The 11,144-nt window shown below is 37.4% G+C and overlaps 2 protein-coding genes across 2 annotated transcripts; both read right to left on the bottom strand.

The window, feature by feature from the left end:
- Window positions 1-40: 40 nt before the first annotated feature.
- Window positions 41-4,249, bottom strand: LOC141898588 (transcription elongation factor A protein 1-like). Its single transcript, XM_074784569.1, has 9 exons — window positions 4,073-4,249; window positions 3,863-3,928; window positions 3,667-3,772; window positions 2,988-3,203; window positions 2,380-2,433; window positions 1,431-1,585; window positions 1,211-1,357; window positions 869-940; window positions 41-756 (listed from the first exon to the last, which is right to left on the bottom strand). Exons 1-9 carry the CDS (start codon window positions 4,142-4,144, stop codon window positions 748-750), a joined length of 897 nt encoding a protein of 298 aa, XP_074640670.1. The 5' UTR covers window positions 4,145-4,249; the 3' UTR covers window positions 41-747.
- A 1,318-nt stretch (window positions 4,250-5,567) lies between these two features.
- Window positions 5,568-10,666, bottom strand: LOC141898342 (visual pigment-like receptor peropsin). The gene is made up of 7 exons (XM_074784192.1): window positions 10,540-10,666; window positions 9,925-10,085; window positions 9,237-9,369; window positions 8,479-8,603; window positions 7,265-7,492; window positions 6,699-6,874; window positions 5,568-5,928 (listed from the first exon to the last, which is right to left on the bottom strand). The coding sequence occupies exons 1-7, from the start codon at window positions 10,664-10,666 to the stop codon at window positions 5,568-5,570; spliced, it is 1,311 nt and encodes a 436-aa protein (XP_074640293.1).
- Between the last annotated feature and the right edge of the window lie 478 nt (window positions 10,667-11,144).

Here is an 11,144-nt window from a genome sequence, read left to right on the forward strand (position 1 = left end):
CATATATAAGAATATAACCGGCAATAGTTTCAATAAATTCAGAATAATGAAAGTGCACTTCAAAAACTATACTTCAAATACTACTTCAATACTTTAAAATTTAATGACCATTGAAACAAATTGTCCTTTTGAATACGTATATAGACTTTAGTAGAAGTTTATTTTCAAATAGTAGGTGAAAAAATAAGGGTGAATAGTTATCATTATTATTATAAATTCAAGCATGTTTATTTTACAACTATTTTTAAATGCATTTCTAAACAAACGAATCAATATATGTACACGAACACCACCAGTTGAGGGATACCCAGTAAATTGTCATTGGAAAGTGAATGAATCTCTTTCTCGGGAATAGAATAGAGAGGTGTATTTAGCTTCTAGGGGCTGAACATTAGTTATAGTTTGTGTTAGATTTCTACTAAAACATTGCATTTTCTCAACATTAACACATGTACAAGACAATACTATAACAATACTATTATTGGTATTAAATTAAATAAATTCTAGCACAAAACGTTCATAATCTAGATTTCAAATCCAAGTCTTCCTGTGTCGATGTTTAACGCAAAAATAGCAGATGAACGAATTATTTACAAATGAAAATGTCAGTTCTATCCTCTCGTATTAAATTAGAAGATGATTGTTCTGAGGGTTTATCGATTTCAGTGCATCTCAAACACCAAGATATAATCATTTTACTATTTACAGCATGTTTTCAGAACTATTCCAGTTTATGTAGTGAATGCCTCAACAAAACTGAAAAGAATGAAAAACCACATCAAGATCAATTCGATGAAATCAAATCACACGTTATTTTTCAAGATTTTAAGTCAATGTTGTAAGATCTATATAAGTTGTCACTCATTACCTTCCATCTATTTCCACATTCATTACAAAACACAAAAGTTGTCATCGGTTCATCGGCGCTTCTTGTTTGAACCTGGAATCATGCAAAAAAGAAACCTCAATTAAATACATGTAACTCATAAAAACGTCTTATATCAGCGACAAAACCCTATAGGGTTACCAGGGTCCAGTTGCTCATAAGCTATTTAAACTGGTGGAAAGTACTGACAACCGGTGGAAATTTGACATAGTGAAATCTATCAAAACTGGATTTTAACTATGGAATTTATCATTTATTATATAATTTAAGTGAGAGTTGAAATAAGTAAGTGAGAAGTGTAGATCTGGCTGCTGGTTTACTCACCTGGTTATAGGTGCAATTATTCTTTTTACATTTTCCGCACTTCAGTAAAGTAGAATTCGTTCCTCCGGTTTCAGCCATCTGGTGATCGTCGATGGATTCTTTCGTAAACTTTTCTCGAATCTTCTTCAATTCCGACGACGCCATATCCTGGAATTAACGAACAAAGATTACCACAAACGCTTCTCTCGAGACTGATCACTACGTCTGGTTTATTACTCACATCCGCGGTCATCACTGCAAATCTTTCGGGTGAAATTTCTCCTCTTAAAACGGAAACTCTCAATTCGGGATTCTTCGTGTCTTTCAAATTTGAGATCCTGCTTCGAACACGATTTTTATACTTAGTATCTAAATTCATGAATTCTGTATAGATGCGTAAAAATAATTAAGGAATCAAACATTAATATTTTAGAATAAAAGATTACTCTGGGTTTCTGCACTATATAATATATAGCTATCTATAATCACAGAAATAAATAAAACACCAGCTTGAAGAACATCTCTTTACAGATAGACACCTTTAATATATAATTGGAAAATGAACCATTTAACTGGTGCTGACACCTACATTTGGAGATGGATGCAGTGAGTTAAGCTCGATTCTAAACATTCACAGTTGAAACATAGAGCTTTAAGAAACCAATCATAATGTTTATATTATTTTCATCAGCCACTATGTTTCAACTTTATAATCCATCAGTTTTTAACTGATTTCGATTTAGAAATTCTTCTATCTTTCATTCAATATTTTTTTAAGGTGTATATATAACGCAAAGAGAGGTTATCAACAAACGCAGAGTTTTATTGCAAAAATGTAAATATTTATTTCTGTACACATAAAAATACAATTCGATTGGATCTCCGTGATTAAATGCAGTGGTCTTATTCATCCACTCTGGAAGAAATAAGAGCGATTCTTGTTTTGTCTTGGAAATTACTTATCACAGCCACAATCTCGTCCTGCAATATCAGAATAGGTGAAATACAAGATATTAAACAGCCAACATCATTTCTCCTATCTTCAGCAAACAAACAGATTTTTACACAAACCTTGTACAAGAACTTTAACCATTCACAGAGATACAGTATCGGAGATCCACCAGACCAGTAATGATTGGTTAATTCAAGCTCGAAGCCACAGAAAGCGTGTGTTTACAATAAAAGGATATTATCTTCAATTGATTTGGCTATTTCATTCGGATCTCCAGAACCATCTGGAATTGCTACAATTAAATATACAGGAGACATTGCAGTTAACAGAGTGGCAGGGCTGTATTAGCAGATCTACTGTGAAACTATAGGAGTTACTAAAAAAACAAAATTAAGCTTTTATTCCGGTACATTACATACAGTTTTTTCAAACAGGGGTCATCTCCTTATATAAATAATATCAAAAATTCATATAAAGACTAGTCTTTATGAATTTTTGATAATACTTAAAATTACTTTCAAAGGGGAAAAAGGGGTCAAAATGAGCAAACTTCTGTTATGTACTTCATGAATAGCAAACACTGCAATCAGGGATCAATCTTCTTTCTTAAAACAATTTTGGATCGAAGTTAGAGGAGATTAAAACGACGACATAAGACCTGTAGTTTTCTCTTAAGTTACAAACATCAAGAAATGAACTGATTCTTACGCTGAAAAGAGTCAGACTTTAGAATTGGTGAATAACATGGAAAATTTGCTAAAGGAGGGTTAGAATTAGGCTACACACAGAGCAAGAGTTATAGCAGAGCTGTCAACTGAAACTAGGGAACAATCAAATGACTCTTACTATCAATAGCCTTTAAAGCGTTTGCCAGTAGTTCTCTACATTTCAACCTGACCGAGTCATTCGTGTCTGAAGCTTTCGGAAACGAAATCGTTTTCGGCGAGGTTTTTCCTGGTGGAGTCGATTTTCCGTTCGTACTTTCTCGAGGACTCGAAGAGGACGAATCCTTTTTCGCGGACGTTTCGTTGTTTCCGCTTTTACCACTAGCACTCGGTTGATCTTGGATAGAATTATGAAAACATGTCAGATATCGCACAGAATAGAAGAAACATGTACTATGAGTTTTATGTAAATTCTAAGATTCATTTTCCTCATTTTAGAACAGCAACATTTAATGATTTCCCTGATTTTCCTACCGATTTGATACGTATTATGAAATAATCAATTTCAAGAATCAATTTCACATAAATTGGCAGTTCCAGTTTACATTTCACCTCAAATAATTGAAAATCAAGTAGCAGTTCAAGTACCTAGAAATCGCGGAAAAGTGTCTTTTTACCAATATTATTGTGTTATATCCTGTAGAACTGCCCTTTTTCGGGTTCCTTTCCCCCCCCCCCCCAAATTCAAAGGTTGGATACAGCAATGAAACTAATTCAACTCTACAGCGGAACTGGTTTTAGATGGTGAATTGTGGATCTGCCCGAAACTTTTCTCGCAAATTGTCGAATGAATTTTATACCTAATAATTTTTTCCAGCTTTTAATCAGTGATTTTGCTAATGAATTCACTTCTTCGTCGGTGCAGGATTTTCGGACGTTGTTCACAGTCATTCCAATTCTAGTTTTCTGTAAATAAATACAGTTAATTCACCATACCTCACTTGCCAGGGTTGGTTACCCTAACCCTCTACTCTTTTAGAAATTAAATTATCTTACTTGGAGAACTTTCAATGTCATTGGTAAATCTTTGAGTGCCTGGAGCATATTTTTGGCTTCTTGGTCCTTAAAACATAAGTGACATAAAATAAAAGATACAGTTTTCTTTTTTTAAATATTGCACGTCGTATTTCAACAATAGGAAGCAGAGAGGAGTTTGCCCAGACTAGATTAAAAAAAGTATTTCCACATTTTCGGTGTGAAACCTACCGTCGTTCCGTTAGAAACCAGTTTCTCCAATTTCTTCCCGATCTTCATTACGTCAGCTTCACAACTCATCATGGATTATTTGGGAATTAACCCCTTAAAGTGAGATTTAGGCGGAGGAAAAAGACTGTGAGCTTTTGGAAATTTCTAGTCTGACGGAATCTCCCGAGCGATCAGATCGCTACCTGGCGGCATAATGTGAAAGCTGGGCAAATGGTACGTAATAAAATACGGAATGGGACTCCGATGTGTACAATACGGAGTCATTCCCTAGACTAAATTCTCCGTGAAGGGATGAATGGTACGATGCTGAGAACATTATGGGTGACCCGTAGGAAACGACAGTAACGAATGACGACTGATTCTGGCCCCCGGGTTCGAAACCAGAATCACCTGTCAATTCCGATTCGGTTGCAGGGCCTCTGGTTCAATCAGTCACTAACACTGTGCAGGTCCCGGCACTCGGCTCCGCCGCGCGCCTGTTCACGCATCTCTCGATTCAGCATCAGGACTACTATAAATCAGTCAGTAACTGTGTTCTGGAGTCGAACGAAACTCGGCGACGCACTCGAGTGCAGCTCTTGGACTCAAACGGTCCAGTGTCCACTCTCAGGCCAAATTACTGGGGTTCGCACCGGGGACACCCCTGTTCACGGCATCCTCTACATTCAGAATCAGGACCAATATGAATCAGTATCAATGATTAGTAGGTCCGAACACGGGTCATTCTATATTTATAGATGGCGTGTGCGAAATATGGCTCGCTGAAAATCGTTGCCTTTGTTAATTCTAGATATTTTTTTGTTTCACCCAATATCCAACAGATGGCGAAATCGTTATAAGCGAAAGCGCAAAACTCAGAAATTTTGTAATAAAAAGATTGGTATTGATGTTGACTAATTAATTAGACAGTATGGCCATCGATATGCTAGGTTCGAATCAAGTACACCATCCTTTCGGAAGTTTTGTAGTAATGGTAGATTATAAATCCTCGACTGCTAGTCTACACAGCTCAGGACAATCCGTTCAAACCCTCGACTGTCAGTCAACAGTCCCCGGACACCCACCCAACCCGGCCAACCTTCTCGATTCAAGGCGAATTTATCGGAACGTACCTAGGTATTCCAGGTACGTTAGACGAGTATAGGGTACTCAATTCTGAGTATCCTTGTTGATAGTTTTGTTGATTTTCGTTGCAACAAATATGGCCGAACTGCAAATGAGTGTCCACATTTACTTTTCTCGGCTATTCTCAGCCTTACCATGCTCTTGATGGTAAGTACAGTACCCAAAGTTAAGTATGCCCTTGGATAAATGTGCCGAGAGAGTACCTTACTTCAAAACGAGTACATTTCGTTTTATAAATGCGCAGTTGGGGTACTCACAACTGTTTCGATAAATTCGCCTATAGTGTTATCCAATTTCTGACTAAGCAAGACGACGACGACTTAGAATTGATTAAAAAAATCACGTATCTTTATTTTTGGGTTGAACATATCTAGACGGACGCTATTTCTTGTTGATCGATGGGAATAACTCGATCACGTTTTCCGGTGAGATGATTTATCCAATCACCGGCCGCCGCCGCCGCCGATGACGTGTGATCTATTGCGGTCAGGTACGTATTGCTTGAGTGACTATCAGCCGTCCAGTTAAGTATCCGGGCCCCGTGATGACGATCTGATCTCCGATTTAATGAAATACTCTCGACGACGTTAATTTGACAGATATTTTGACGAGTCGTGTCGTTTTCAGTTTGATCGTCGTCGCGATTGTTCTCCCGGTACGACATCATCTGCGCGTGATCGTCTATGTGTTTTTTACACAGTAGAAATCGCACGGCGCCTTTACGAAAGTTTCTACAATAGAAACGGCTTTAGAATTTATCCATTTTCATCGAATCTAATCTTGCTTCGAGTATGTTTTATTAACGATGACCTAGAAATGTAAACTGGATGGGAAATTGAGGATTTGGTTTTGGTTTCACAGTTGAGACTTAGAGTTAAATCAGAGATAAGGTATATTCATTTTCGAAGTATTAAAACTCGAGTCAAATCTTAACGCATACTTTGGAACTGGGCCCTGTTTTAAAAACAAGGAGCAAGTTCTGCAATTTGCGGTTAGATTTGACTCAGTTCATTCTCGATGTTTTCACAATTCAGTCAAACGTTTAACGTAGCATAGAACTGTGGAACTGGCTGCTGATAAGGGCTTGAATCCCGTTTTAGAGTTGGTTGTGAGTAAGAATTTACTCTTAGTTGAGATAGGTTCATTTTCAATCAGTTAGATCGTCGTCTTAACAGTTGAAACTGTGGAACTAGATAGGTTCCCGAAATCGTATCTCCATATAAAAACCACTATGTATGTACAATCATATGTAACAAAGATTTAAGTTGTTTAGTAGAGTAAGTGTCATTAATCGACCAAGTCAATTGAGCATCAAAGCCTATGTGAACGACAGTCTTACTAATTGCTGGAGACTCAAACCCGTGAACGCTCGGTCTCAGAAAAACATCTCCCTGTGGTACTAATTAGTTACGCTTATTTTCCATTCCTCGCTGCAACAAGTCATAACATTCGCAATCAACGCTGTGCAAAGATGATGCTATAATTCTAATCTTACACTTACTTGTTGTACGCGGCGTATATGATCGGATTGAAGAGACAGGCGGCTTTGGCTAATGGGGGCCCTATCGATGCTACATGCATCGACATACCGCTCAATTCGTTAAACGAGGCCCAAATACTGACTGCACAATACGGCATCCAACACGCCATGTAAGAGCATACCATCAATAACGATATCTAAAACAAATAATATTTACAATATCAATATCATTTTTAAACTATGAAGTCTTAGTAGAGTGGTCCCTACCTCTCTGGGGCTCGAACCTGTTGATATCTCATCGCCCAATCAGATCGCAATATTTTGACTTTACATCGGATAATCATTGACCAAATTGTACGTGATTTCTGATTGGTTAATAACGTATGACGCAAATAGTAAACCGATATGCATCTATAAAGCATAGTATCGGGGACTTTGTGACGTCATATACTGGCCCTCAAGCGGTTTTACTGGAACGAAGTTGACGGCCGATTTGGCTGCCAAGCGTGCGGACCAGAAATATGGCGTATTTACTACGATAGCGTCCCGGGTGCGAATCCATGCGAGGAAGGACGGAGGTGACTTACAAAGGTGACTCTGATCTCCCAATTGACCGGCGGCAGACAGCCGAGTTTCGATTGATGACCGTTAGGTGTCAACACAGTCGTGTTCGATTGAAAGTAGAGTTTATGACAGATACAGCTATAAGCTATAATCATGATAGCTACATCTAAAGCTACCACGAATACAAAACTCAATACAACGAAGAGAACGTCAGCTATCGCTGAACTGAACCAGTTTATCGTGCAAGATATCTGAAATAGTAAAACAACGATATTTCAATATCAATCTCAGATACAATAAATAAAGAGAATGGCCGCCGATACTAAGGGCTACAGGGGCCAGTTGCGTAGTCACGGCTTAGACTTAAGACCAGTCTAAGCATGAGTGGCTTAGAATGGGACCACAAAATGCTTAGCTTTTAGTCGAATTACATGTAACTTGTAACATTATATATGATGGGCAGTCAGCCCCTGATATTGCATATAACCTTTCATCTCAATCTGGAAAAAGTGAAATATGAGTGAAATCCCTGTTCTTCATAGTGAAACGTAAGTGAATATTTGTAACACCCTGTAACACCTGTAACGCTATATGAAACACTAGTAACTAAAAGTGAAAAATCTGTAACGCTATTTAACACACTGTAACAAGGGTGTAACAGGCTGTAACGCCCTGTAATACCATGTGAAACCCCTGTAACTCAAAGCGAAATATGTGTAACGCTATGTAACACCCTGTAACAAGGGTGTAACGGGGTGAAACTAACCTAATGTTACGTATTACTTGTAACTTGATGGGAAGTTAAGCATTTCTCTGTCCCATTTTAAGCCTTATATAAGTCTATAGACCAATTTAGTTCTATGGCCTATCTACCAACTAAGACCAGTCTTAAGATTTAAGTCTACTTTTGGACGTAAGCCACGACTGTGGAACTGGGCCCGTAATCTTACCAACTATCACCAACTTTTGAGCAATTTGATGAAGATATAATTAGCCAAATGTTATTCTCGTTATAAAATCAGGTAATTCGCTTATGTTGTTTCTGGAATCAATTCGACGAGTTCATATTGACTGTAGAACTATGGAACAGTAGAACAGCGGATCTGTGGAAGTGGATCCAGAATCCACACTTTTCCAATGTTTTAAGTCTAGATTTTATCTCAGTACTGTCAAATCGGCTCCTTAAATACAGTTTTGCTTTTGTTTGGACAATTTTTGAAAAGATTTTTAAACTTACATTGTAAGGTTCTAAGACGTATGTACTCCAGCCACAAAACGGCATCACTGCCCAGAACAACGAGTACAGCCAGATTACTGCTACAGTGATATTAGCATGAGTTGTATTGCGATTCAAATTGATTTCTACAAAAAAAAAACAATTGGTATTGAAAACACTTTCAAATTGCCATTTCACTGAAAAATTCTCGAGTACGGAATTCAGCCCACAGAACCGTCATCACCTGGCAGTAACGAGACAGGCTTCAACCGAACCACAACCGAATGGAGTCAGGAATACTTGTGTTATAACTAAATATTAGATTATATCTTATCATTTGAATAAGGGAATCTAGCGATTGAATTTTATGCGAGGAAATTTGTTAAAATGAAACGACTGTTTTATTTATCTATTAAACGGATTATAGCCTTACATCCGACTTATGTCTTATTTAGTCTCTTTGTCGGTGATTGTATGTGATTTTTTTATAACACTAGTATTGCCTATGATGACTGCAAGGATTAAGTCGAAACATCGAATGAATTATCAGCTAATAAAAAACATTCAGAAAACATTTCGAAACTCTGCTATTATACTGATGATTCTTTAAGATGACTTGCAGAATAAAGTTGAAACGTCGAATGAATCATAAGCTCGAGGAAACATTTCGGGCTCTGTTTATTCTTCGTGTGTAGAGATTCTATATCATCTTTACAACACGGACTCGGAAGTTATTCATTAGCTGTTAAAATATGTATACTTATGTGAACCCGACTTACTGATATAGTCAGGTTTACAAATAGACAACCATCGCTCAACACTTATAGCGGCAAGTGAGTTCATCGAAGCAACACCGAACAGATAGCCAGCAAAACCATACCATTGACAACCACTATATCCCCAATACCAGTGCTTCAAAATAGAGAATACAATGCTTCAAAACACTATTCTAACGCTTCCAAAAAGTAGAAAGAAAAACAAGCACATGGAAACTTCGTTGAATATATTGATAATTTGGCAAAAAAGATATTTCAACAAAGGTGAGAATTTATCAAAAAATATATGAGGGTCGTTAACGACACCCGTACACTCAGACGTGGAGATCAGATTGAAATCCGCTATGTCATTAAGCACTCGGTAGGGATACCATTAGTTCTAAAATCATTTCCTTTCAAATCCCGCATTTTAGAAATACAAAAAGCTACGTAATTATCCTCCCACGAACAGTTTAAAAGGTTTCTCGGTACGAATTATCTTGAACATTAAGATGAAAAAGTTCATAGTTGAAAGATTTTTTGAAAGGATAACAAATTAGCCATAATCGGGTGAGAGGGACGGGGATGGAAGGGAGGCCGCGAGGATATCCTTTTTCCTCTCTAACCATTAAGCGCCATTATAAGATGGAAAGACTTCCACCACATACCGGAGGATACGTCACAATGATGATAGCTCTGATACTGTACTTACTCTGGTAAAACTGGATACAGCCGCGAACGGGGACATAGTTAAGGCTATCATCATATCAGCGACTGCTAAACTGATGTAGATCCGACTCCTTACAGTGCGCAACTTCTTATACCTCATATAAACACAGATAATCAACAAGTTTCCCAACACACCCCATATCGCTGGAAAACAAACAATAAACGATTTGGATCCAGTCTTGACAGTTTTTATTCTTTATCCGATGGAAGTTAGAAATAAGCCTTCTTAACATTTTAAGATATTGTGATTGGCCATTAAAGGGCTCTCGCGGGATCAACAGGCTTAAACATAATCTTAGACCAATCTAAGCTCGTTCTAGTTCTGCAGCCATTCTAACAATTCAAGATCGGTCTAAACTCATTTTGGTTCTATGAAAAATCTAATAAAACTTAAATCGATATTACAATAATTAAAACTGAACCAAGTTCCGCAGTTCTAAGGGTAAAAATTTGACTCCGGTTGAATAAAACATCGAAAATGACCAGTGTTTGTTTTTAACTGAAATCCTGGATCCAGTCCTACACTTATCTCGGTGATAATTTGAATCCCCGAAAATACAATCATTCGATTGATTTCTACTGATTTTCAAGAACTTACCGACAATGATAAGAAATATTCCCAATATTTGAGTGCTCCATTCTGGTAAATCTGTATATGCGTTCCAATCATAGGACGAATTACCTACTAATTCTTCACCAGAACTGAACACTAACGGACGAGTCATCATCGAAGATGTAGCTATTATTACTACGGATAAAGTTTTGTTATCTCAGCTCCTTATTGATGAAGATCACGAATAATTCCAGAATTGGGGATATTTTGAAGTTGATTTATCTGACAGTTTCCAGATAAATCTGAATCCTACAGCGAAACGATAACGTTAACTGTTTCTCTGATGATCGGATTTAGATAAATCCCGTAACTTTCAGATTGATAAAATATGAAATATTATCAATTGTGGGATTATTCGCGGATACTCTGTTGTAAATCACTGGTGGCATACATATTTAACACACTGCATGTAAACGTGCACCTAAATGGCGACAAGTCGAGAAACTGAGAACAATGTCGCGACTCAGACACACGCGTGCTTCTTAACCATTGACGAAACACTTTGAGTCCGCGTTGTGGCGACAATATGAAAACCATAATATCCATCAACTTTCTTTTAGTTGATATCTTATTTGCTATTTCGACTTTAT

This window comes from Tubulanus polymorphus, chromosome 2 (assembly GCF_964204645.1).
Source record: "Tubulanus polymorphus chromosome 2, tnTubPoly1.2, whole genome shotgun sequence".
In the NCBI taxonomy this organism is placed as follows: Eukaryota; Metazoa; Nemertea; class Palaeonemertea; order Tubulaniformes; family Tubulanidae; genus Tubulanus; species Tubulanus polymorphus.

Excerpts from the sequence above, each read along its gene's own strand:
- LOC141898588 (XM_074784569.1), bottom strand. The coding sequence starts at position 4,144 with ATGATGAGTTGTGAAGCTGACGTAATGAAGATCGGGAAGAAATTGGAG. Across the intron at positions 2,434-2,987 it reads CGCTTTAAAGGCTATTGATA|CAATTCCAGATGGTTCTGGA; the intron begins GTAAGAGTCATT and ends ATTTAATTGTAG. Across the intron at positions 941-1,210 it reads ATAATTGCACCTATAACCAG|GTTCAAACAAGAAGCGCCGA; the intron begins GTGAGTAAACCA and ends GCATGATTCCAG.
- LOC141898342 (XM_074784192.1), bottom strand. The coding sequence starts at position 10,666 with ATGACTCGTCCGTTAGTGTTCAGTTCTGGTGAAGAATTAGTAGGTAAT. Across the intron at positions 7,493-8,478 it reads ACGTCTTAGAACCTTACAAT|ATATCTTGCACGATAAACTG; the intron begins GTAAGTTTAAAA and ends TTACTATTTCAG. Across the intron at positions 6,875-7,264 it reads GGGAGATCAGAGTCACCTTT|ATATCGTTATTGATGGTATG; the intron begins GTAAGTCACCTC and ends TATTTGTTTTAG.